A 25,580-nucleotide genomic window follows, 5' to 3' on the forward strand; every position below is an offset into this window, starting at 1 on the left:
GGTTTTCAATATCTTGCTCTCTCTCATCTTCTGGCACCCCTATAATTCTGATGTTGGTACGCTTGAAGCTGTCCCAGAGGCTCCTTACACTACCTTCGTATTTTCGGATTCTTTTTTCATTTTGCTTTTCTGGTTGGGTGTTTTTTGCTTCTTCTCATTTCAAATCTTTGACTTGATTCTTGCGGTCCTCTGGTCTGCTGTTGGGAGTCTGTATAATATTCTTTATTTCAGTCAGTGTATGCTTAATTTCTAGGTTCTTTATCACAACATCGAGGGTCTCATTAGATTTCTTGAGGATCTCACTATATTTATCGGCAGTCTCACCAGTCTTTTCGAGGGCCTTACTAAATTTATCGGCGGCTTCTAGACAGTTCTTGAGAGACCTTAAAAGTGTGGTTTTGAACTCTATATCCTCCATTTCTGTCATTTGTGTCCTGTTTCTTTGTCTTTGCATTTTTTATGCTTTCTTGGTGCACCCCCTAGTGGTCTTTGTGCGAAGTCTTGTTGTAGTTAAGCCTTGATTGTTGTAGGTAATACTGGGGGGGATTTGACCTCCAGGCCAACTGACTGTGAGAATCAGCTGTGTCTGCAGTGGGAGAACTGTCCTCTAGGGAGGTGCTAATCTAGCCTTTGCCTGAGGTTATCCGGCAAATGCCTTTGGGCAGGGCGGGTCGCAGGGGATCAACAGGGTGGGCGGAGCCAGCAGTTATGGCTGCTCTCAGTCCCATCCCCAGAGGCTCTGCCTCTCAGTGTCCCAGCAACCGCTGCAAACCTTAGAGAGAAAGCTGCCCTGGAGTTCCGACCGATGCCAGACAGTCCCGCTTCTCCCGTTTGAGTCTGGGTCCCCAGAGACTCGCCTGGAACTGGAGCTCAGAGCCTGAGACTCCCTCCCTATTGAAACACAACCGCGCCCTCAGCCGCCAGCCCGCTCCGCACGCACCTCTGCACCTTAGTATTTTACTTCTGCACTGCGCCTCCTCTGAGTCTCAGTATGCTTTTCTCTTTCCTTCTAGTTGTAGAATTTCCCCTCAGTCAGCCTTCCTGTGGTTCTGGGTGATGTCTGTTCTGTCTTTTAGTTGTATTTTTGAAGTGGTTGTGCGAGGCAGCAGTCTCCGGTGTTTACCTATGCCGCCATCTTGGTTTCTCTCGCATATGATTTTTTTCTGTTGTCTTTACCTTCTATTTCTTAGGACATTATTTGTTGTATTTGTTTGCTCGTGTTGTTTCTGGCTTAATCTTTATTTTTAAAATAATTTTTCTTTTATATCTTTTTCTGTTGTTCTAGCACAGCTGTGGGCAAACTACGGCCCGCGGGCCTGCCCGTTTGAAATGAATAAAACTAAAAAAAAAAAAGACCGTACCCTTTTATGTAATGATGTTTACTTTGAATTTATATTAGTTCACACCAATACTCCATCCATGCTTTTGTTCCGGCCCTCCGGTCCAGTTTAAGAACCCATTGTGGCCCTCGAGTCAAAAAGTTTGCCCACCCCTGTTCTAGCACCTCATCTGAGCTTTTCTGATTCTGAGTTATGTTATTCTACATTTTCTCTCATTTTTCTGTTTTCTTTTAGCCTTTTCTGGAGTATAGGTTATAGCTTTCATCTGTTTATGGACATCTTTCCATCCTGCTTTCCTTATCTATGGAGACATTATTCTGCTGCTCTTTTTTCTTCTCAGAATAACTTCATAAGGGACTTTTCTGTTGTTCATTTTACATTAAATCTGTTTTCCTGGCCTCTTAGGAAGGAGGAAGATTAGGACAGCCAGCTTTCTATTTTGATAGCTTTAGAATTCCCTTCTCTGAGGTTTTTATGAAGTTTTAAAAAACATGGCCTACTACTTATGGGGTCCTCCTGGCTCGGTTCCTGCTCCTCACTTTTATCTGGGCCTTCCCTTTTCTAGTCAGTTTGGATTTTACTTCCAGAAGCTGCTGCTCTTTTCTTGTTTTAATTTAAATATTTGGGGGTGACTTTGGTTGCTCGGATCATATAGGTTTCAAGTGTACATTTCTGTGGTACATGATTTGTATATTGCATTGTGTGCCTGCCACTGAAAGACCAATCATTTTCCGTTACCATATATTTAGCCCCTTTACCCTGTATGACCCCCCCTAACCACCATACTATGGTCTGTGTCTATGAGTTTGTTTTATATCCCACACATGAGTGAAATCATGTGGTTCATGGCCTTTTCTGACTTATTTCGCTTAGCATAATATTCTCAGGGTCCATCCGTGTTGTCGCAAATGGCAGTATTCATCTTTTCTTATGGCTGAGTAATATTCCATTGTGTATATGTACCACATCTTCTTTATCCAATCCTCTATCAAAGGACACTTTGTCTCCATATCTTGGCCACTGTGAGTAATGCTGCAGTGAACATAGGGGTACATATATCTTTGCGAATAAATGCTTTCAAATTTTTTGGGTAGATGTCCAGAAGAGGGGTTGCTGGGTCATATGGTAATTCTATTCTTAATTTTTTGTGGGACTTCCACACTATGTTCCATAGGGCTGTACGTATACATTCCCACCAGAAGTGAATGAGGGTTCCTTTTTCTCCACAGCCTCTCCAATACTTGTCTTGTTAATAATCCCGAAGCTGCTTCTTAACGTGGGGCTTCTTGTTAGCTTTGGGCTCTTATGGCCCAGACTGGACCAAGCACTTCCTAGCCCTATGGGCTCAGGGAACGGGAAATGCAATGCCCTTTCCAGGGTCAGTTGTGCTCAGGTTGACATGACGCTCTTTGTAGGAAGAACCTGGAGGGTGTGGGGTTCTTACTCTCTCAGGTCTGTCAGAAGCTTCTTTTCTACTTCCCTCGTTCAGAGAGTATCGTGCAGGTCTTACAGCTTTGTGATTTGCCCCCACCTGTTTCTCACCTGATTTTGTTATAGGTTGTTGTTGATGGGCTTCTGGTCGGGTGTTCCTTATTGAGGAATTTAAAACACTATTCACTGCTGCCCCTGTACACAGAACGTTCAGCCCACTTAAGGCTGCCATGTAGAGTTTGCCAGGTTAAAGAGTAGTATTACAATGAAATGTGTGAAGTTAATTCTAAAGACTTATAGGCATTTTATAAAAATATGTTAGTTAGCCTGTCAGCAAAAATGGATGTCCACCACTAATCATGTATTCTTTTTCAGATTGTTCAGTTTGGCATGAATGAAAAGGTTGGGCAAATCTCCTTTGACCTCCCACGTCAGGGTGACATGGTATTAGAGAAACCTTATAGTGAAGCCACAGCAAGACTGATAGATGACGAAGTACGAATACTTATTAATGATGCTTATAAAAGAACAATAGCTCTTCTCACAGAAAAGAAAGCCGATGTGGAGAAGGTAGGTGCCAATTGTACAAATAATTCTAAACACAGTTTTGCAGGAAAAGTTCACAGTGATAATTGACTCTTGGTGGGTTTATAGAAGTCAGCATTTCTTGTATCTGGCTAACTCCTTCATTCTGATGTTTCTGTGTCTGTTTTGCTTCTGAGGTGGTGGGAATATGGTGATAAGCAAAAGTGGGCATGATCCCAGCTTTTGTGGCTCTTAAGAATATGAGTGAGGGATTCATGAAGTCTAATAATAGTTACCCAATAAACAATTGGATCTGTACTCTTACTCACCAGGTATTTTACCAATATAGTAAATCCTTGGTTAATATCATTGACAGTTTCTGCAACCTTAAGTGAAATGACATATAATGAAACCAGTTTTACCATAGGCTAATTAATATAAACAAGAGTTAAGTTCCTGTGGCCTCACATCAACATTAACAAAACAGCATTGAATGAAACAACATTATTTGAGGCCCTGCTGTACTCCTAAGTGTGGAACGCAATGGACTAATAGAAATTTACCATTGTTTTTCACCTCTGGAGTTAGTAGTAAGTGACAGATGAAAGGGCACATAGAGAATTAGTTAAACTTGATAAGCAGGAAGTCAACACATGAAAACTACATTTGGCTTAATTATAAGCATCCAGGGATAAACATGCTTCATGTGTTTCATTGTTCCTCATTTGGATAGCACCTGCAAAAGGCACGGATCCTTTTTTAATTCAGTGGATTTCTTGCATCTAGTAAATTCTTAATTATTCAGACTCCATGCCACCAAAATTATAATATTTTGTTCTTTGAACATTCTTCACTCTAATGAGAAAAACACAGATGAAGAAGCCTGATAAGGGATTGACATGATAAAAGAATATTCTAAAGAAGACTATTCATAAGCAAGTCTTCAGAGAAGCCTTCTGTGAGCCTGCGCTGTGCTGTGCAATTCTAAAAATCCACGACATCTTTTCACAAAACTGCAGTGTAATTGGGAGAGAGTTAGTGTCTGTGAAACGCCAGAAAGCATGCAGCAGGAGCTCCGAGAGAGAACAGTGGTCAGAGAAGGCTTTGTGTAGAACACAGGGCTTAGTTTTACCTGGAAGGATCGTCAGCTTCCGATCAGTGGGAAAGGAGCTCTCAGCATGGAGGCCTGCTGAGCAGAGAAGGGTATGGGGAGGAAGGCAGGATTGGGCCGGCCTGCCTGGAGCAGATAATGGGGGAAAGGGAGACTGCAGTACCCAGGTCCTCAAAAGCCAGGTGGAAAATTTAGAAACATAATTTTAGTCATAAAAGTGACTTTCAAAATGATCTAATCTAACTGCCTTGTTTTATGGGAGGGAGTCTTTAAAGAATCTTAAGTAGAAATGATTCAAGTTCATCACTTAAAAGGAGAGTGTGGCAGCAGTGGGATGGAAGAGACTAGAACAGAGACCAGCTCAGAGCTGTTGCAGGCATATGTAACATTCCTGAGATGGTGCTGGTGGTGACATCTAAAAAACCAAGAGTTGCTGATTTAAGTTAATAAGATTTATTAAGTGGAGAATGGATGGGAGGGAAGCCCTTGGATTGACTCCAGTGCTCCTCCTACTGGCAAATACAGCCTGGGGTGGGACCGGGAGAGGGATTCAGCCTTCACATCCAAGAGGACATAAGCAGTAGGCATTTGCAAGTGATATATGGATAGGAGGTCCAGACCAGATACAGGATTTGTTGGTTTTCCCCCTACAGCCAATTGGTAAGAGAAAAATGAACTGTAAAAGACTATAGAGGGCGGAAGTGCTCACCGAAATGAGATGACCAGCTCTGGGAGAATAGATGAGAGACCAGCTCGGGGATTCCACATGCGCAGCATAGATGCTCAGATGGGCCCAGAGAATACACTCAGTTACTTACCCTTCCATATGTGCAGTATGTGTGCTGACAGTGCTAACAAAGAAGTCACTGTTGGTGAAGGGAAAAGTAATCCTCAGATATTGAAACACCGTAGAGTTCTGAAATTCTGCCTGGTCCACCAGAAAATTAAGTCCATTAAGAAGAATGTGGAGCCAGCCAGGAGCCATCAGGTGGAGAAGTGGCTGGAGCCTTTGCTGCTACAGCAAATGCCTTCCAAATTCTGGGCCTCAGTTTACCCATCTAAGGTCAAGATTTAGGAGAATAAGACTAATCGTCTAGCATTCACTTAGTTTGGTGTGGTGTGTGTGCCAGGACCGCCTGACTTCTCTAAGCCTCCGACAGCCTCTGAAGTAACTGTATTACTGACCCCGTTTACAGATAAGACACTAATGCACAAAGAAGCAGTGCTGCTTCCCTTTGCGTAAGCTCATCGGCAGGCGGCGGGAAGTGGCATTCGGATTCGGACCCGGACGTCCGGTCTGCAGAGCCCTTGCCGTTAGCCCCGAACCCAGCCTGTGCCCGTCAGGGTGACTGGTCTGAATTGAGATGGACTGTGAGCATAGAACGCACACTGGTTTTGAAGACTTAGAATGAACAAAAGAATGTAAAATATATCAATTCTTAAATCATTACATGAAATGACAATGTTTTTGACATACTGGGTTAAGTAAAATATCACAACTTAAGTGGTTTCTCGTAACAGTAAATAGGCAAATTTGAGTATTAAAGAGGTCTAAGAAGAAATCACAAAGCTTTTATTTCTTCAGATGTTCCATACACAAACAATATATTAAAGAATTAGATCATTTTAGTATTCTGGTTATGTTTTTTAAAAAGTCTTTATCCCTTAAAGATATAGACAAAAATATATAAGGATAAAATGATGTGACATCTGGGATTTTCTTCAGAATAAACCAGGGAGTAGATGAAACAAAAATGGCTCTAAGTGGATAATTATTGATAGTAGTTAGATGGGAATTAGTTATCCGTTTTTTCTACCTTTGTACATATTTTAGATATTCCATAGTAAAGTTTGAAAAGATCACAAAGATAGCAGAAAATAGTTTTATTATTTGGCATATTTAAAAACATAGCATTTAACATTAACTCCCGATATGTTGAATTTCTTAGGGAGTTACCTACTAAATCTATTTCATGAGGTCAGTTTACAATGTGTTTTGTAAAATTTTTTAAAATATATTTTTATTGATTTCAGAGGGGAAGGGAAAGGAGGAGAGATATTAACATCAGGGATGAGAGGGAATCATTGATTGGCTGCCTCCTGCATGCCCCCTATTGAGGACCGAGCCCACAACCTGGGCATGAGCCCTTGACCAGAAGAGAACCCAGGACCTTTGAGTTCATAGGCTGATGCTCTAGCCACTGAGCCAAACCAGCCAGGGCAAGATCAGTTTACAATTTAACCCACTTTATTCTCTTTGTAATGGTCAGATGCTTTAACACAACCACTCTCCCCTGCTCCCCTGACACTGTCGTTGCTCACTTCCATGCACATTGTTGGTCAGGTGTGGTTCAGCAGGTGAGCGTGGACTTGTGAGCCAGGAGGCTGGGGTTTAATTCCTGGTCAGGGCACATGCCTGAAGTGCAGGCTCAAACCCCGTTGGGGGCAAGCAGGAGGCAACCAATCGATGGTTCGCTCTCATCATTGATGTTTCCATCTCTCTCTCTCTCTCTCTCTCTCTCTCCCTTCCTCTCTCTGAAATCAATAAAAAAATAAAATAAAAATAGGTGATTCATCACTAAAAGATGTATTTTCCCTCTTTTAAAAAGCAAATATTGTAAACTACAGACATTATGCATCTCACTCTTCATTCTGTGGATATACCAAATGTATTTTGCCACTCCCTTACTGCTGGACATTTGTTTTGATAGTATTTTGCACAACTTACTCCAAAATTATGTGACCTTATGTATATCTTTTTCAGTGATTTAAAAAAAAGAAAAGAAAAAAAAAAAAATATATATATATATATATATATATATATATATTGATTTCAGAGAGAAAGGGAGAGAGAGAGATAGAAATATCAATGATGAGAGAGAATCATTGATTGGCACGACCCCCACTGGGGACCCAGCCCACAACTGGGGCACGTGCCCTTGACCATAATCGAACCCGGGACCCTTCAGTCCACAGGCTGATGCTCTATCCACTGAGCCAAACCAGCCACGGCTCAGTGATTCTTAAACCCTTTTTGGGGTGGGGTTTGTCTATAAACTTTGTTGAGTAACTGTATTGTTTATATTTCAGGTTGCTCTTCTATTATTAGAAAAAGAAGTATTAGATAAGAATGATATGGTTGAACTTTTGGGCCCCAGACCATTTGCGGAAAAATCTACCTATGAAGAATTTGTGGAAGGCACTGGCAGCTTGGATGAGGACACTTCGCTTCCAGAGGGCCTGAAGGACTGGAACAAAGACCGGGAAAAGGAGAAAGAGGTGTCTCCAGAGGAGAAAATCGCCAATCAGATCCGAGGAGGGAGGCCGTTTTAGCTTGTGTTGTGGGTTCAGTTTGCACGTTATTTCAACTCTGGCTTTCTCAGAAGAATGAGAACACTGCTAAGTTGATCTTAACCAGCGCTGACCAGTTGAAGTGGTGGGGAGAGGAGTACTTAATCCTCAGCTTCAGCAGTCCCAGTAGGGGTGGCGGGGTGATTTCCCCAGGCCCTGGGCTCTTGGACAGCGTCTGGGAGAGTAGAGCTTGGTGCCCAGCACTGGTCCCGCTCCACCGCCAGTGAAGCCAGCAGAACATGTCAGGGGGAGAATGGAAAGCTTGCCAGCGTGGGAGAGGCCTGTATTTCACTTTCCATCGCCCCACCCTTCATTCCCATTTCCCTGCAGAGGCTGTGAAATTAAATTGGATTCCTGATAAGAATATTTAAATTTGACTAATACTTTGAAGATTGAATCCAGACTACATGTTGCCGTTTTACTGGGATGATTTTCTACAGAGAGCTGTAACATATTAAAAAAATATGAATGTATTATGTAAATACGGCTTCTTTACATCAGAAATAAAGTGTAAACATTTTAATTTTTTCTCCTGACCACACAGAGGGCCACTGTTCATGCTTGGGATACTTTCTTTTAGTCTCTGGTTCTCATCTGCTCGCACGTGAGGATGAGGAACTTCTAGGTTTGTGTGTCCTGGAATGATGAATTCTGGTACCAGCTCAGTCAGGGTGAGAATCTGTGACTTACACCCTTACTAGACCAGTCATGACCACGTGTTGGTCACACTGTCTGGGACTGGGAGTTGGTGTGTCATAGCAGGTGTGGCAGGCTGTCCAAGCCATCACCTGGACTTCAGAGAAGAGCAGTGACAATAAGCTAGAGAGGCCCCTGTTTCCTGGATCTTCCATGACTCGCCTGCTCTGAATGGTAAGCTGTGGCCATTACTATTGGAAGGGTGTGTGGGTCCAGAAAAGTGGAGGTCTGCAATATTGCAAACGTAGATGGACTATGCATGAAGATGGACTAAACCTTACAAAGCCACTATTTGGATTTGTAAGTACCATGCATTTTTGCATTTATTAATACATATTTTTAGCAGCTCCCTTTACTGTTGTTCCACTTGCCTTGTGTATCCTTGATGTAGTTACGTTGTGGGAATGGTGACTCCTCAGACTTAAGACAGAATCAGTGGCATCTGGAGCAGCACTGGGCTGATGGGACGGGAGGTGGCTCAGGCAGTGACCTGCAGAAGCCACACTGACGGCCCTCTTTCCTCAGGGGGTACTTGTGGGAAGTAGCTGAGTGAAGAATTGTTTTGAGGCTGTAGGAGGATTCAGCCATCAGGGTGTTTAGGGTGCTGTCTTCCACATAAGCAGTGACGAGATGTTCAGGATTCTCCTCTTCCCACTGAAAGAGGCGCGTGTGCTGTTCTGTCTGGGCGGAATGAAGGGTGTGCCAAGCATGAGTCCTGTTTGATTCAGTAAGAAAACTGACAAAGCTGTGTGGGAGACTCAGATGGTAACCCACAACTCCTGCAGCCCCAGCGGGACTCGGCTGCACGGAGTGGCCAGTCACACCTGCACTCTAGGCACTGTACTGAGCGTTACCTACGTTGGGGCCTAACTAGAGCCTGGCCCACAGCAGGTGCTCGGAGGAAATCAAACCTAGCACATTTCCAGGTTAGATGGGAATGGTAAGGTGTATTTTTACTGTAGTCACAAAATAGTTCAGACTTAGGCAAAAAAGATCTGTTATCACCTCAGTTCAAGTCATGCTGTCTACTCCAGTCTGGGGCTGCCTGCCCGTGTGCTCAGTGGTTGACATTGACCCATGAACCAAGAGGTCACTGGTTTCGATTTTAGTCAGGGCACATGCCTGGGTTTTGAGCTGGATCTCCAGTGGGGGGCATGCAGGATATATCTCATCAATTGTTTCTATCTATCCTTCTCCTCTCTAAAAATAAACATTTTTTAAAAAAAAGGCTAGGGCTGCCCCGGCCAGTTTGGCTCAGTGGATAGTGTTGGCCCATAGTCTGAAGGGTCCCGGCTTCAATTCCAGTCAAGGGCGTATACCTCGGTTGCAGGCAGGAGGGAACCAATCAATGTATCTCTGTCACATCGATGTTTCTCCTCTGTCCCCCTCTCTCTAAAAAATCAATGGAAATATATCCTCGGGTGAGGATTAACAACAAAAAAATTGCTTACAGCTAGTGGGTGTGAGCCATGGCATCACAGCACCAGGCGGGGCTAGGTCACACTGAGGTGGCCCTAGATCTCAGTGACTCCAAATGGCAAAGACTCACTTCTCTTCCTTCTTGTCCAACAGTTACCGATGGAGAAGCTGGGTTACCTTTACAGGAGGAATCAGGATCCCCCACGTAGGAGTCAGAGCAGACGGCCAAGCACTAACATTTGCTTCACTTTCTTTTGGCTAAAGCACAATCACTGGTTCACAGCTAACTGGCAGTGCTGGCCAATTACTAGTAAAACTAGCCTGGTCCTGCCCTGTGGGAATTTGACTTTACAAGACCTGTTACAGAAGTTGTGGCTAGTTTACAGGAACCATAAAGTGATCATTTATTACACAGACAAGAGCCTTCACCTCTGTGCTGGGCCAGGCTGCTGGCCTGGGTTCCTGCTCTGAGACCCCTCCCACCCGGTGCCCCTCACCCACCGAGAGCCAGCTGGAGCCTGAAGGTAATCAGTGGCTCCTCTGGCAAATGTGAGCAGCGGAGTTGTTAGGGAAGGCTGGGACCCACTAGCCCAGGGAGATGAAAGTTCTGTGGGCGGTCTGAATGCTGTTGCGCACGGGGCTGATGGCTTTTCTTTATGCGCGCACAGCCTGGGAGTCAGAATTCTGGCTCCCACCGCAAAGCCTGCATTCAAGAAGAGCCTCTTTCAGTGAACGGCAGGGGCAGGTCACCCAGGGCAGACTAGAGATCTGTGCAACCATCGTGAAGATGCCAAGTAACAAATCTATCACATAAGCAAAGGCTGGGAGAGACGAAGGAACAGTTTTAGTGTTTTATTACGAACAAGCTGTTTCAAAGGTTCAATATTGCATATTCAAGATAAGGCAACACGGCACAGCTTCAATTCACAAAGGATGAAAAAATACTGTTTCTAACTTCCCTGCTAATTCTCAGACATGGTTGAACACTTGATAGAAGGTGAGGTTTATTCACTTAGCCCTTAACTGATGGCCCATAAGTTCTTTTAAGTCCTCCAGTAGAAAATGTCCCTCATCTGATCTGAATGGGGAGGACTGCCAATTCTCTGCTATTTTAATGTACTTTCTTTGTTCTAGATGACCGAGAGTACAATTTTATTGCATTTGGGAGGGGCCTGCACCCATATATTTAGGCCAGTGCATCATTGAACAGCCATTGCAGTTAAGACACATCTGAGTTAAAGCAAGAAAGTCTGAATTGTCGTATGTGAGACAGGGGCGCGCCTCTATTCGTTGATCTCCTCTTCGTCGTCTTCGAAAGCTTCTTCACCATCGTTGGCCGTAGCTTCTTGATATTGCTGGTACTCAGACACCAGGTCGTTCATGTTGCTCTCCGCTTCTGTGAACTCCATCTCATCCATGCCCTCGCCCGTGAACCAGTGCAGGAAGGCCTTCCGGCGGAACATGGCAGAAAACTGCTCCGAGATGCGCTTGAACAGCTCCTGGATGGCCGTGCTGTTGCCGATGAAGGTGGAGGCCATCTTGAGGCCCCGGGGAGGGATGTCGCACACGGCCACCTTGACGTTGTTGGGGATCCACTCCACGAAGTAGCTGCTGTTCTTGTTCTGGATGGCCAGCATCTGCTCGTCCACCTCCTTCATGGACATGGGGCCCCGGAAGACGGTGGCCACGGTCAGGTAGCGCCCATGTCTTGGATCACAGGCCGCCATCATATTCTTGGCATCGAACATTTGTTGAGTCAGTTCGGGCACTGTCAGGGCCCGGTACTGCTGGCTGCCTCTGGCCGTCAGGGGGGCAAAGCCGGGCATGAAGAAGTGAAGGCGGGGGAAAGGGACCATGTTCACCGCAAGCTTGCGGAGGTCAGCATTGAGCTGGCCCGGGAAGCGTAGCGAGGTGGTGACCCCACTCATGGTGGCCGACACCAGGTGGTTGAGGTCCCCATAGGTGGGCGTGGTCAGCTTCAGGGTGCGGAAGCAGATGTCGTACAGGGCCTCGTTGTCGATGCAGTAGGTCTCATCCGTGTTCTCCACCAGCTGGTGGACTGACAAGGTGGCATTGTAGGGCTCCACCACCGTGTCCGAGACCTTGGGGGAGGGCATGACGCTGAAGGTGTTCATGATCCTGTCGGGATACTCCTCCCGGATTTTGCTGATGAGCAGCGTGCCCATGCCTGACCCTGTGCCCCCTCCCAGGGAGTGGGTCAGCTGGAAGCCCTGCAGGCAGTCACAGTGCTCACACTCTTTCCTCACCACGTCGAGCACCGAATCCACCAGCTCTGCTCCTTCTGTGTAATGCCCCTTTGCCCAGTTGTTTCCGGCACCAGTTTGTCCTGGAATAAGCAAAAGAGTAGCACACCATTTAGATAGGGCAAGACAGGCCCTAACTGGTTTGGCTTAGTTGGTTGGCGCATCCTCCCATATACCCATATACTGCAAGGTTGCAGGTTTGATTCCCAGTCAGGGCACATACCTAGGTTGTGGGTTTGATCCCCATTTGGGGCACATATGGGAGGCAACTGATGGATGTTTCTCTCTCACATCACTGTTTTTCTCTCTCTCAAATTGATAAGCATTCGCTTGGGTGAGGATAAAAAGAAATATAATAAATAAATAGGGCAAGACCATAGGACCCACTCATTGATATTGATACATTTTAAATGGTGATGGAAAAGATGTATTATCGGTTAGATAATATGGTGTTGGCCAAAGTCAGCAGGTGGGTAAACAGGCACCACCAATATTGCTGGTGAGTACACGTGTTAGTACCTCTTTAGACAAGTTAAATACTCGTCAATTTTTAAAAAATATTCTTTTATTGATTTCGGAAAGGAACGGCGATGGAGAGAGACAGAAACATCAATGATGAGAGAGAATCATCGATCGGCTGCCTCCTGCACACCCTACACTGGGGACTGAGCCCACAACCCGGGCATGTGCCCTGACCGGGCATTGAACCATGACCTCCTGGCTCATAGATTGACATAACCACTGAACCATGATGCCTGGGCACCCCCATCAATTTTTAAGATGGACATATGTTTTGACCAGGTAATATCCACTTATTCTCCAGAAGTTAACTTGAATTTTGCCAACACCCCGCTGGTGGCAAGAATTCACAACCACAGCCTGACGACCAGCTTCTCTGCTCTGTGTGGGCAGGTCCATGTCTGATGTTGCACACCACAGGGGAAACTGAGGTAGGCAGCAGTGACCCCACCAAGACTCCCCCTTGAGACCAGCCTGGTGCTGCATCAGCTAAGATGAGTAGATGGGAGGCTCTTGTGCACTTAGTCTTAGGGGGATGGGGGCCCCCTCACACTGACGTCTGCTGACCAGCACCCCTGGATTCTGTTCTCAAGTCCTTCATCGAGGGCGAATGAGTCGTCTTAAATGTCTGTATATCTTCCATAGCATTTATCAGTGCTAAGCACTGTGGCATTACTAGAAGTCTAAAACAACCCTAATCCTGTGATTCTTCAGTAATTTTTAAATGGACTACTAGTGACTTGTATCACATACAAAGGGATACCCTTCTAGAATATGCAAAGCCTTACAAATCAGCAAGGAAACCAACCGCCTTTAGGGAAATGGGCAAAGAATATAAATAGTTCATAGTGAAGGAAATGAAAATCACAAGTATTGACATATTCTTCATAAGGGAAATGCAAATTAAAACACGAAGATCCGATTTCTCCCCTATGGAATTGACAGAGGGGAAACAGTTCGATAACACTGGTTGGCAAGGGTTTGGGAAAGGCCCCTTCCTACACGGCAGCTGCTGGAGGCTTAAGAAAACGAGACTGTTTGGAGAATAATGGAGCAATATCTGTCAAATTAGTCCTCTTGGATTCAGCAATTCTACTTCTATCAATTTTCTTCAATAGATATACTCATGTGTGCAAAATGTCCCACAGACACATATTTCCTGAAGAGCAATTTGCAATAGTAAAGAAAAAGGGAAGCACCAAAGTGTCTTTTAAAAGAGGCTAGTTCCTATGCAAACACTATCAGCCATCGATCCTAGCACTGAGATGGGAACATTTTCTTAAGTATATTTATTCTAAGTGGATAAAACCCCGGAGTACTAAGTGGTGCATACAGTTGACAATCGTCTTATGTATGTAATGGCTATGTTCCTGCTGGGATGTGCACAGAATGTGACTGAAAGGACACGCACGAGTCTGAGAGTGGCTGCTCTGGGAAGGAGCCGGGGGCACCGGCGTGGGAAGGAAGGAGACCGCGTTCTCACTGAACACCCTGTGGTTCCTGTTGAATCCGGACCGTACACATTGTCTACCTGGCTAGCTAGCAAGAAGGAATGTTTTTAACTTTATTTAAGCATTTAAAAATGCCTTTTGGAAAGAAATTGGAGAAATACGCACTGAACTAATAAATGATTGTTTCTGAAGGAAGGGATTTTAGGCAGTTCAGTTTCAACATTATATACTGCTGATAAAAATTTAATTAAACATATATGTATTTTATGTTCATCAAAAGAAAATTATGGAAACCTGCCTTTAAGGAAAATTTTAAAGTGTCACCAATAAGTGGGGAGACACACAATGGATAGGCAGTGACCATCATGGGAGATGTCGGGGAGATGTTAATGAGCTTTTTTCAAAAGCTATAAAATAGTATGTGTAACACAATCCCATTTTCTTTTAAATATATTTTATTGATTTTTTTTTACAGAGAGGAAGGGAGAGGGATAGAGAGTCAGAAACATTGACGAGAGAGAAACATCGATCAGCTGCCTCCTGCACACTCCCCACTGGGGATGTGCCCACAACCAAGGTACATGCCCTTGACCAGAATCGAACCTGGGACCCTTCAGTCCCCAGGTCGACACTCTATCCAGTGAACCAAACTGGCCAGGGCCACAATCCCATTTTCAAGAAACTAAATCAAATGTGTGTGTGTGCGTGAGGTCGCGGGTACATGTATACATGGAAAAGATCAGGCAGGACACTCCTCCACTGTCTACAGCAGTGGTGCTCAACCTTCCTAATGCTGCCTTTAATACAGTTCCTCATGTTGTGACCCAACCATAAAATTGTTTTCGTTGCTACTTCATAACTGTAATTTTGCTACTGTTATGAATCGTAATGTAAATATCTGATATGCAGGATGTATTTTCATTGTTACAAATTGAACATAATTAAAGCATAGTGATTAATCACAAAAACAATATGTAATTATATATGTGTTTTCTGATGGTCTTAGGCAAACCCTGTGAAAGGGTCGTTCGACCCCCCCAAAGGGTCGCGGTCCACAGGTTGAGAACTGCTGGTCTACAGCATTCCGTTGTCCTCAGGGACTAAAATCTCGGGGGCCATCAGTGGAAGGATGGGGGGGTTTCTGTGTTTACACTACGTACTTGCTTATTGTTTGAAAAAATACATGTGGAGCCCAGCCGGCGTGGCTCAGTGGTTGAGCGTCGACCTATGAACCTGGCGGTCACAGTTTGATTCCTGGTCAGGCCATATGCTCTAGTTGCAGGCTCGATCCTCAATGTGGGGTGTGCAGAGAGAATCATCGACTGATCACTGATTCTCTCTCATCATTGATGTTTCTCTTTCTCCCTCTCCCTTCCTCACTGAAATCAATAAAAATATATTTAAAGGAGGGGAAAAAACCCATGTGGAAACAGTGTAACTTTGTAATGACAACATTAAATATGTTTAAATATTAAATAGTGAGGTTTAAAAAATAAATAAATAAATAAATAAATAAACAAACAGTGCGTTTTCCGGGAGGGCAGAACCGCCCATCGGAAACCACGGCTGTGCTGGTCTGGCCTCGCCCCACCTTACAAGTGAGGCCAGCCTCACTCCTGTGTTCTCTGCCCCATTTGGCTGGTCAAAGGCATCAAGGCTATTGGCATGACAGGACCTGTGGCTCACAGTAAACTGCAGATATTCTCTCTCTAATAATCAACTATAAAAACATTCCCTCCGGGCCGGCATCAGACCCTGTGGGCACTGACCACTTCAGCCCCTCAGGTGGTCATCACCTTGGCCAGAAGGTGACTGTGTTCTCTTTCTTCCCGCCCAGTTGGGTCGCACAGTGCAACTTGGCTGCCTCGAAAATGATCATTGTCCTTCCTATGCCCCTACTAACTCCTGTCTACCCCTCCCCACCCAACCCAGCAGCCGGCAGCCGGCCAGACCACAGCAGAGGCACTGGGAAGAACAAGCTCGGGGCACCTACTCAGGGCTAGCCTTGCGCCGGGGCTCACTCCTGTAAAAGCAAAGACTGAGTGTAATTGTTACGAAGAGACTAGGAATTATTTCCTTAAACTAGAGTAGAAACCGTAACTACTGTAAACAGTAACTAGTTTTTTAAAAACTGAAAATAAGCAGGTGGCGTTAGGCAGACAGAAGCCACAGTGAATCAAGCTCGCTCGAGTGGGCAGTGCAGCGATTCTGAACTGGACCCTTCCTCTTCCTGCAGCTCACACCACGCACGTGGCTCCCGCGGTGTTTATAACATGATGAGCCATAAGGTTTTCTCTGCTCTTGTCAGGAGGAAGCTGGTGAGTTCTGAAAATATTTTGCCACTGTCTCATAGCAACAGACGTTCCCAGTTAAATATTTGGGGGTCATGAGTTGAACATCTTCTGTAATGCAATGTTGTGACATTAATCAGCGGCTCCGGGGTGTAGAGCACAAGGCTGCAATCTCGCAGCTTGGCAGTCGGGCTGCAACAGATCCCCTGGGTGTCCTCGGGGTCCGCCCTCTGGTGCACCTCCAGAGCTCACACCGTGAGTGTGTGTGCTCTCTGACCCTCTCTAGCACCAAAATTTGAAGAAAAAAGTGCAAGTGCAGAAAGAGGCTTGAAGGACATTTCTCTCTGGTGTTTCGTTTCCCACTATCTAACAGTTATGATGGCTACGTAGCCAGCAATTCATTGGGAAAAAGTTGTTGTTTTTTTTTTAAAGTATTTTCATGTTTAAAACTCAAATGCAGACAAATTTTCACATTTAGAATTATACACACTTCAAGTCTATGTTTTAAAAAGAAAACATTTCAAACTATATTTGAAAATGGACTGATTTTGGCTTATTTTAACTTGCCACCTCGGAGACAGTGAGCTAGAAAGCCACTGGGGGATGAACCATCTCCCACTCACAGACAATCCTGCCTCTTTTATTACCTGTAAAATGCCCTGAAAACAGCTGTTCAGCCAAACAATATAGGATGTTCATACATTCTGGATGCCCCTCCCTTCCACAAATGTGCTATTTTAACAAAGTAAGCATACTCATTGAAACAATTCAAAATTCTTAAAGACAGGTATGCATGTTTTGGCAAGAAGCAAAAAAATAATCCTGGGGACAGTGTAAATGCCAAGCATCATTTCTAACATTTTTCAGTTTACAAGGATAGTAAGTTAGATAACTTAGATAATAGTTATTATAGGTCTCTCTTTTTTTAAAAATATATATATATTTTTATTGATTTTTTACAGAGAGGAAGGGAGAGGGACAGAGAGTTAGAAACATCGATGAGAGAGAAACATCGATCAGCTGCCTCCTGCACACCTCCCACTGGGGTTGTGCCCGCAACCAAGGTACATGCCCTTGACCGGAATCGAACCTGAGACCCTTCAGTCCGCAGGCCGACGCTCTATCCACCGAGCCAAACTGGTTTCGGCTATAGGTCTATCTTAATTTGTTCTTAAACATTTTGACCCCATTTATTGACACCTAGATAGCCGAGATCAAACCTTTCTTACACTTCAATATTCAGTTCAATCAAATAAAGCTTCCACAATTGCTAAATTTGCTGCCCTGAGAAACTAGCTTAACATGACGACTTCAATAGTCTGTGATAATTCAATTAGGTAAAAATTGGTCCTCGGTTTCGACTCTCTGAAACCTCAAATGCCCTGGCTGTGCAGGAGGGCTGCTGGGGGGAGCCTCACTCCTGAGCAGACATCTGGGCTGGGAGGGGCGAGAGGAAGGCAGAGAGGGTGCTTGGCCTCTGGCGTCCCACTAGCGACCTCGCCCAGAAAGCGCATCCACGGGCCCCATAGCCTCATCCGTGACGTTTCTTATGACAGATTGAAGGCATGTAAAAGGATATGAAGGGCACTGTAGTGGATATCTACTTACCTATCACCCACTTTAAGAAACAGAACATACCAATGTTGCCTGAAGCCCAGTAGAACATATATAAATTAGAACATCTTAAATTTAAACAATATAGAATACTTTTTTTCTCTGTTCTCTCCAACCTCCATGGGATCAGGGTTCACCGAGTTACATCTGAATCTTTGTGTTTTTATGTGTGAGTCCTGTTCATGTGCGCCTGGGGCCAATTAGGGTCTCTAGTTCAGTGAAAGGCAAAGAATATAAATGTCCCCACTTGTGAACAATAAAAATACTGGCAATTTAGGGTTTCTAATATAAGAAAAGGGGCACCAGAGTCCCGATCTATTTGAAATATTAAAAGTGAAAGAAAACTCTTGAACAAGTTATTATTAGAAGCTTCACCTGTCCCATTGGTTGTGTAGGTTGTCATGGTGATGAGAAGTGGATGGCATCCAGAGGATACAAAGTCTTTGTGAGCATTCATCTTCCCGAGAAGCCACTGCCTTGTCTTCTCCTAACAAGTCCGTGCCTGGTTCTGCTACAAGGTAATGAACTCTACACCAATAAAATCTCCCAGACTGTGTCCTCTTGTAGAGGCAGAATTGTCTACGAATGGGAAATGGCTCATCCCCCTGTGGCTTTCACTCTAAAACCTATGGCTACAGCGTGATGGAGGCTGGTAACACTAACGGTGCCACTTTGATTTTATTTAGTTCATTTATTATTTTTTAAAATATATTTTTGTTGATTTCAGAGAGGAAGGGAGAGGGAGACAGAGATAGAAATATCAATGATGAGAGAGAATCATTAATTGGCTGCCTCCTGCACGCCCCCTACTGGGGATGGAGCCCGCAAACCGGGCACATGCCCTTGATCAAACTCGAACCCGGGGCTCTTAAGCCCACAGCCCAACACTCTCTCCACTAAGCCAAACCAGCTAGGACAATTTATTTAATTTTATATAATTTTCTTTAGAAGTTTACAGAGAGTGGGTGCTATTATTATGTGTTTTGTTTTGTTTTTAGGTAGAGGAAGAGGGAGGATTTTCCCATTCTGCTAGAACAAACTCATATGGCACCAGTCTGTACAGAAAGAAAGCAGAACTGTCTATAGATACTGAGAAAGAAATATAGGCACAAACATACTGCAGTTAAAAGATGAGCAATATAGGATCCAAAAATAAGTTACTATTATCATATTATTATAATTTATGAAGGGGGAAAAAGTTAATGTCTAAAATTATTATTTTTTAAATAAAAAACTATCAGGATAAGCATTTCTTTTAGAAACACAGAGGTTACTTTCCTTAAAAAAAAAAAATCAAGAATTACAAGAGGTGCCTGTGATCAGTGTGGGGTCTGCTGATTTCCTGTGCCATGTGATGTTTTTAATCTTGCACACAAATCAGTTTTGATGTTTAAAAAGAAGCAGAGGGCAGGAAAGAGGGAACCTACCGAAGATGAAGTTGTCAGGCCGGAAGAGCTGCCCGAAAGGCCCGGACCGCACACTGTCCATGGTGCCAGGTTCCAAGTCCACCAGGGCGGCCCTGGGCACGTATTTCTGAGCTGGAAGAGAACAGAACCCACCCACCAGAGGTCATTTTCTGGTTTCTGAAGTAACAGACTTCCCCATAGCAAGTCCTACAGCTCAGCTGCCTGGAGCGTATGAGGCAGGGTTTCAGAGAGGGCACCTGGCTTTCGCAGAATCACAGACTCCAAGCACGGGGAGAACACAGTCCCACCCTGACTTGTTCGGACGAGGAAACCAGCCCAGGCAGGAACGGGCAGAGGAAGTTCCAGGAATACGCAGGGTGGGAAATCAAGTCTCCTGACTTCCTGCCTCCTGGATTTTCCGTTCACCCTAACACCTCTTCCTGCTGGGCAGTTTACGTTTTTAACCCCATGGAAATAAACCCTGTCTGTGGTGACAAATTGTGCTGTGCCCAGCCGGTGTGGCTCCATGTTTGAGCGTCCGCCCATGAACTAGGAGGTCACCGTTAGATTCCCAGTCAGGGCACATGCCCAGGCTTGGTCCCCAGTGTGGGGTGTGCAGGAGGCAGCAGATCAATGATTCTCATCACTGATGTTTCTCTCTCTCTCCCTTCCTCTCTGAACTCAGTAAAAATATATTTTTTTAAAAAATTGTTGTGCTGCCATGACATTCTTTGTGCTTTTTGGCACCTCTCTCAGGCATACATATACATGAACCCAAGCTACATTCCACGGGCCATTTTCCAAGAGACACTTGCATTTATGAATGAGTGCTGCTGTGCAGCGTTTTCATATGTAAGTACACTTTTGTGCCAGTTGGGCAAGAAATTGTTCCCAGTGAGGATGGGGTTAATAGAATCTGCTCTTCAACTCCTGGCCTGCTCTGCACACACCCAGACTGAAGAAGGCTGTAACTGAGCTGGACCTAAGGGTTAACAGGAAGTGCAACATGTACTGGAATTTCCCGTGATGCTATCTAGAAATTTCATCTTGGAGGCCCTACTTGCCCAGACCTTTTGTCATAGCTGCTTCATGAATAAAACGCAGCGAGTTACGTATCCTGCTCTTCTCAGCTTTTTTTTTTTTTTTAATATATTTTATTGATCTCTTACAGAGAGGAAGGGAGAGAGATAGTTAGAAACATCGATGAGAGAGAAACATCGATCAGCTGCCTCCTGCACATCTCCCACTGGGGATATGCCCACAACCCAGGTACATGCCCCTGACTGGAATCGAACCCAGGACCCTTCAGTCCGCAGGCCGACGCTCTATCCACTGAGCCAAACCGGTTTCGGCCTCTTCTCAGCTCTCATGTGGACAAGCAGTACAGGAATGCGAAACACTGAAAGTAATCATCGCTGGGAATATCGTGGGGAAGGGCAGTGTTTGTCATTTTCTGGGCCTTCTGTCAATGTCTTAGTTTTTTGTAGTTTTGAAGGGCATGTATCACTTTTATAATAAAAAAGAATTGTACAGAAATAACGTGCCCACGTAACTACAACACAGATGTGGGTATCCAGGACAGGGTTATTTCCAAACGGAGATAAACCGCAGCCTGGATTTTTCTCAAGTTCCAGCTTCCAGGGAGTGTAGTCTTTTTGGAGGTCTGCAAAGGGCCCGAAAAGTCAGTGAAGGGAGTGCTTTGCAAATTTTGAGCCAAGAATCTCCACTGAGAGATACATGTTAAACTGGAAAGAGGGGAAAAGCCGGACTTTACCCACGAAGTTGGTTTCACAACACTAACGGGTAGCCCGGTTCAAAAGCTCAGACCCGCGCGGAACTGGCTGTTCAAAACGCGCTGGCCGAGCTTCCCGCCCCGCGGGAGCGAGGGAGGAGCCGGGCATCCCGCGGAGCCCAGGGCGAGCTTTCCTACGGCAAACGGCCCTCCCGAGAGGGCGAGCCCCGCAGGACGCCGGGGGGAGGGGGGGGGGGCGGGGGAGGCCGGGGTCCCAGAGGCAGGATGGCCGCGGTCCAAGAAGGCGGTGGCCGGGGTCCGGGCAGAGTTGGCCGGGGTCCTAGAGGGGATGGCCGGGCGCCGGCGGGGAAGGGCGTGGTCGCGGAGGGGAGCGGACCAGGGTCCGAAGGCGGACCGTGGGCGGGGGGGCGGGGGGGGACGGACCGAGGGGGATGGCTGGGGTCCGGCAGGGAAGGGCGGGCCCCGAGGTGGGGGGCCCCGAGGTGGCGGGCCGCCCGCTACTCACAGGAGGACTCATTGTAGTACACGTTGATCCTCTCCAGCTGCAGCGCCGAGTCCCCCACGTAGCCTCCCGCCGGGTCGATGCCATGTTCATCGCTGATCACTTCCCAAAACTTCAGGCAGGACGGGGAGGGGGGGGCACAAGGTCAGAGCCCGGAGCCTGGCGCCCCCCCCGCGGCTACCCGGGGCCGGCATTCCAGGCGCGCCCCCGCCCCCGGCCGCCCCAGCGCGAGTGGGGAGGGGCCGGCGCCCGGGCTCGGAGGCCCCTCCAGGCAGCGCCCCCTCCAGCGCGTCCCCCGAGGACCCAGCGCCACGGCGCCCCCGGGCAGCTGCGCAGCCCGCACCGAGTCCCGCCCGGACACCCGGACGGCCAGCCGCCCCCGCAGGGAAGGTCCGCGCCCGCCCGCGCCCGCGCCGCCCACCTTGGTGCCGATCTGGTTCCCGCACTGGCCCGCCTGGATGTGCACGATCTCCCTCATGGCGGGCGCCGCTCTGCGCTCCGAGAGCTCGCTCTGTCGACTGCGGGCGGGCTGTGCGCTCGGGGACTCGACCCTCCTCCGCCCCCGACCCCCGCCTGAACCCCACCCCCACCCCGCCGCCGGGACCAATGGCGGCGGGCCTCGCCCTCCCGGCCGCGTCCCCTCCGCCCCGGGTCCGGCGCCTCCCTCCGCTCCTCCCCGCCCCGCTCCTCGTTCCCCGCCCGGCCTCCCTGCCCCGCCCCGGCGCCCCCCTTCGGCTCGCCCTCCCCCGGGCCAAGCTCCCGGGGCCCCCGCCCCTGCGCGGTCCTAGACGGGGGCCCTGGCGGGACAGCTGGGCCCCTCGGGGAGCCGGGCCGGGAAACGAGCGGGTCCTTCGTGGGAGGCGGAGGAAAGGACCGACGCCTGGGTCCCCCTGCACCCCCGCTGCTGCCTCGGTTGCCGGCCCGCCCGAGGGAGGCCGGAGACCCCTGGCGCCGGGGATCGGGACTGTGGTGTCCGAGTTCCCGCTGAGCCGACGCGGCGGGCGCGGCCCACGTTGGCCCCGGGAGGGGTTCCCGGCCCCCGCGCGCGCCCCGGGCTCAACCCCTGGCGTGGAAGGGCTTTGGGACACGAAGGGGGAGTGTTTCCTGGTGACTCTGACCCCGGGGACATCGCCGCGGCTTACGTCCTCGGGTCTTGCCCTCCGGGAGCCTTGCCGTCCCGAAATACAGGTACCACCCCGTTCTGCCGACTCCGGCCGTTTGCAACGGGGCTCAGGGTGAGTCCGCGGCTGGGTCTGGGCATGAACATTCCCGCTCGGCCGGCTAGGCCGGCTCTCCATCCGGAGTCGGCGATGAACGCCCTTTGCCCACCCCTCCCGGGGGCTCAGAGGTCTGGGCTCCGAGCCTCCCTAGTCCTAGCCCCGGGGCCTGCCTTTGCCGTTCGCAGGGAGGTGTGCGCTGAGTGTTGTTTGGGTAAGTGCAGCGCTGCAGGAGCGAGGACACGAGGACAGTTTAATCCTACACAACTTGTCTTTCCTGTCTCTCCTCCGGGGGCCACAGAAAGAGGGGGATTGATTCCCTGGGGACGTGGGGACCATTCTGCTCTGCAAAGCATGGCTCTGTATTTTTTTATATCATCATGCAGCCCTGACCTCTCTGAACTCCAGCCTTCCCAGTTCCCAGTGTTTGCTGGCAGGCATTCCAGCAAATAAGTAAAAGTTTCATTTTTAGTGGTTTGCATCCAGGTCCCGCTAGGTTCTGGCCCCCTCAGTGCTCAGGTGCCCCCCCCCCCCCTGCTCCCCCAGGTCTCCCCCAGGTGTGCGCCACCGCTCAGACACCCGGGACCCTCTCCGGCCCACTCCAGCCGCAGGGCTCACTCCCTGGGTGCTCCTGCAGCAAACCCTTAATGTACGGCAGGTGTAAACCATGGCTCCTCCTGGGCCTGCATTTGGTCCTTAGGGGCCAATAGTCCCTCTTCCGGGAGGTCTAATGTGGTAGAAAGGAATGGCCACTGGCTGGTGAGTCAGGGTGACTTGGACTTCAATCCCGGTCTGTTTCCAGTTAGCTCTGTGTTAAGTCATTTGAATTCTCTGGTCTTCAGTTTGCTCGTCTGTAAAATGAAAGGATTCCCTAAGGGACCTGGCTCTGTGGCACCTGCCGTCTGACTGTGCACCCCCTGAGGACTGCTGCACGCGTTTTCCCATGTGAACACTTCATGGAAGCCTCGGGCTGCACCCCTCCCAGGTCGAGAGTTCTGTGGTTTGCGCCAGCAGTTTCTTTTTAGAGACGCAAAACCTTTGGGGAAATCCTAAGGAGTGTGTGTATGGTCAGAAAGAGGTGGTGAACGTTTTTAAGAAATTTCTTTTGGAGTTTTTCAAACGTTTCCAATTTTAGGTACTAATCCTTTAGCCTTTGGGTGCCTGCCCCTGCCCCCCTCTGACTTCCTCTTTTCTGCCCTCTTGTAGGCCTGCATCTCTATACACTGGGAGCATCTCTATACACGGGAGCATCTCTATGCACGGGGAGCATCTCTGTGCACGGGGAGCATCTCTATGCACGGGGAGCATCTCTATACACCGGGAGCATCTCTATGCACCGGGAGCATCTCTATACACCGGGAGCATCTCTATGCACAGGGCGCTGGCAGGGAAGCAGGTGAGGCCAGAGCTCCACCCATGCGGCCCTGTCAGACCAGCTGCCTCCTTGGAGTACTCAGCACCCTGATTTAGACCGTTGCCATCACACAGTGTAATTATTGACTCCAAGTACATGCTCCCTTCATCTGTCTGCTGGTGTAGGGAGCCTGGGGAGTGGAGGGCCTCAGCTCTGCTTGCTCGGTTCCTGCAGAATCAAGCCACTAAGTAACAGCTTTGTGGTTTGTGAAATAGCCACCTTTTCAGTGAATTGTATGTTAGGTGAATAATATCTCAATAAAACTCTTTAAAAAAACCCTTCTGGAGGGATTTGAGGCTGTGGCACCCTGAGGGTTACTATAGCAACAATAAAACCCAAACCCAGTTCAACAACTGACTAGATTAACAAACTCTTATACTGACAAGAGAAGAGGCTTGCCCTCTCAATGGGCAGAGGGGTGCTGCAGCTGAGGCAAGACAGTAAGGGAAATCTTACGTCCCTCAGTCTCTACTGTGCTTCTCTACAAAAAGTCAAGGAAAACCCCCAGTCATTTTAAAGAGATAAAGCAAGCAGTAGAAGCAGACCCAGGCATGTTCCAGTATATAAAAAGTCAAATAAAAGACCGAGCTCATTTAAAAGAGTTAAAACAATCAGCAGAACCAGATTCAGGCATAGCCCAGATGTTGGAATCCTATATCATAAAAGCATAGTATGTAAATTGTCCCCTCAACCAGGAGCTCATCTAGAAGTTCAATCAGGGGGTAGGGCTGGCCAGGGGAAGGGAGGGAGGCCCCGGCCGGCAGCCGCTAGGGACCCTACCAGTGCACAAATTTCATGTACACGGCCTCTAGTTATTAGATAAGGGCTTTAAAATAACTATGATTAATATATTAAAGATCTAGTGGAACAGGTGAGCAACATACATGAAAAGATGAGGGATTTCATCTAAGAGAGAAACTAGGAAAAGCAGGGAATGAATTTTAGGAAGAAGACTGTGGCAGTGGGATGGAGGGGAGGAGACCACAAGGGAGGTTAGGACATTACTGCAGGAGGCAGCAGGGGCATTCTTATTCAGGGAGGGTGTTGTAATTACTTTGAGTTGCTGTCATGATAGCTTTATGAGAAGTAAGGCACAAACTACAGAAGTATGTTTCAAAATAGAATTAAAAGGGTACAATTCAGGCACTCCCATTCTAACAGCTGCCTGGTCCGTCTGGAGACACCATGCTCTGGCACACAACCCTTCCAGCACCCTGAATCACCTGCCTCCTTCTCCCTTGCACTACCACTCCCTTAAGCATTAAGCCCTCGGGAC

At 47.5% G+C, this 25,580-nt stretch overlaps 3 protein-coding genes across 11 annotated transcripts in view; 2 read left to right on the top strand and 1 right to left on the bottom strand.

Annotated features, from left to right (window-relative positions):
- AFG3L2 (AFG3 like matrix AAA peptidase subunit 2) overlaps positions 1 to 8,294 on the top strand; it is a 47,210-nt gene extending 38,916 nt beyond the window's left edge. For all 7 annotated transcript variants that reach the window (XM_036321524.1, XM_036321519.1, XM_036321520.1 and 4 more), the window contains 2 exons: positions 3,147 to 3,341; positions 7,498 to 8,294. In XM_036321524.1, coding sequence (XP_036177417.1) covers positions 3,147 to 3,341; positions 7,498 to 7,740 — 438 coding nt within the window. In that variant the 3' untranslated portion in view covers positions 7,741 to 8,294. The remainder of the gene's footprint in view (positions 1 to 3,146; positions 3,342 to 7,497) is intronic.
- Positions 8,295 to 10,710: 2,416 nt separating this feature from the next.
- Positions 10,711 to 22,241, bottom strand: TUBB6 (tubulin beta 6 class V). 3 transcript variants are annotated; one of them, XM_036322283.1, is made up of 4 exons: positions 22,095 to 22,241; positions 21,677 to 21,785; positions 19,440 to 19,550; positions 10,711 to 12,220 (listed from the first exon to the last, which is right to left on the bottom strand). In XM_036322283.1, the coding sequence occupies exons 1-4, from the start codon at positions 22,149 to 22,151 to the stop codon at positions 11,157 to 11,159; spliced, it is 1,341 nt and encodes a 446-aa protein (XP_036178176.1). In that variant the 5' UTR covers positions 22,152 to 22,241; the 3' UTR covers positions 10,711 to 11,156. The 3 variants fall into 3 exon arrangements, with proteins under 3 accessions (XP_036178176.1, XP_036178178.1, XP_036178177.1); XM_036322285.1 differs by lacking the exon at positions 21,677 to 21,785 and having other exon boundaries at positions 22,095 to 22,232; XM_036322284.1 differs by lacking the exons at positions 19,440 to 19,550; positions 21,677 to 21,785; positions 22,095 to 22,241 and adding an exon at positions 18,388 to 19,189.
- On the top strand, positions 22,150 to 24,974 carry LOC118663247. The gene is made up of 3 exons (XM_036322692.1): positions 22,150 to 22,197; positions 22,462 to 22,908; positions 24,097 to 24,974. The coding sequence occupies exons 1-3, from the start codon at positions 22,150 to 22,152 to the stop codon at positions 24,358 to 24,360; spliced, it is 759 nt and encodes a 252-aa protein (XP_036178585.1). The 3' UTR covers positions 24,361 to 24,974.
- The last annotated feature ends 606 nt before the right edge of the window (positions 24,975 to 25,580 follow it).

The sequence above is a fragment of the Myotis myotis genome, unplaced genomic scaffold (assembly GCF_014108235.1).
Source record: "Myotis myotis isolate mMyoMyo1 unplaced genomic scaffold, mMyoMyo1.p scaffold_m19_p_9, whole genome shotgun sequence".
Lineage (NCBI taxonomy): Eukaryota > Metazoa > Chordata > Mammalia > Chiroptera > Vespertilionidae > Myotis > Myotis myotis.

Bases quoted from the DNA above. Each gene is read 5' to 3' on its own strand.
- LOC118663247 (XM_036322692.1), top strand. From the start codon at position 22,150: ATGGCGGGCGCCGCTCTGCGCTCCGAGAGCTCGCTCTGTCGACTGCGG. The intron at 22,198-22,461 runs GCGGGCTGTGCG...GCGCGGTCCTAG, and splicing joins GCTCGCTCTGTCGACTGCGG to ACGGGGGCCCTGGCGGGACA. The intron at 22,909-24,096 runs GTGAGTCCGCGG...GCCCTCTTGTAG, and splicing joins CGTTTGCAACGGGGCTCAGG to GCCTGCATCTCTATACACTG.
- TUBB6 (XM_036322283.1), bottom strand. From the start codon at position 22,151: ATGAGGGAGATCGTGCACATCCAGGCGGGCCAGTGCGGGAACCAGATC. The intron at 19,551-21,676 runs GTGAGTAGCGGG...GTTCTCTTCCAG, and splicing joins GTACTACAATGAGTCCTCCT to CTCAGAAATACGTGCCCAGG. The intron at 12,221-19,439 runs GTAGGTTCCCTC...TGCTTATTCCAG, and splicing joins GCCTGACAACTTCATCTTCG to GACAAACTGGTGCCGGAAAC.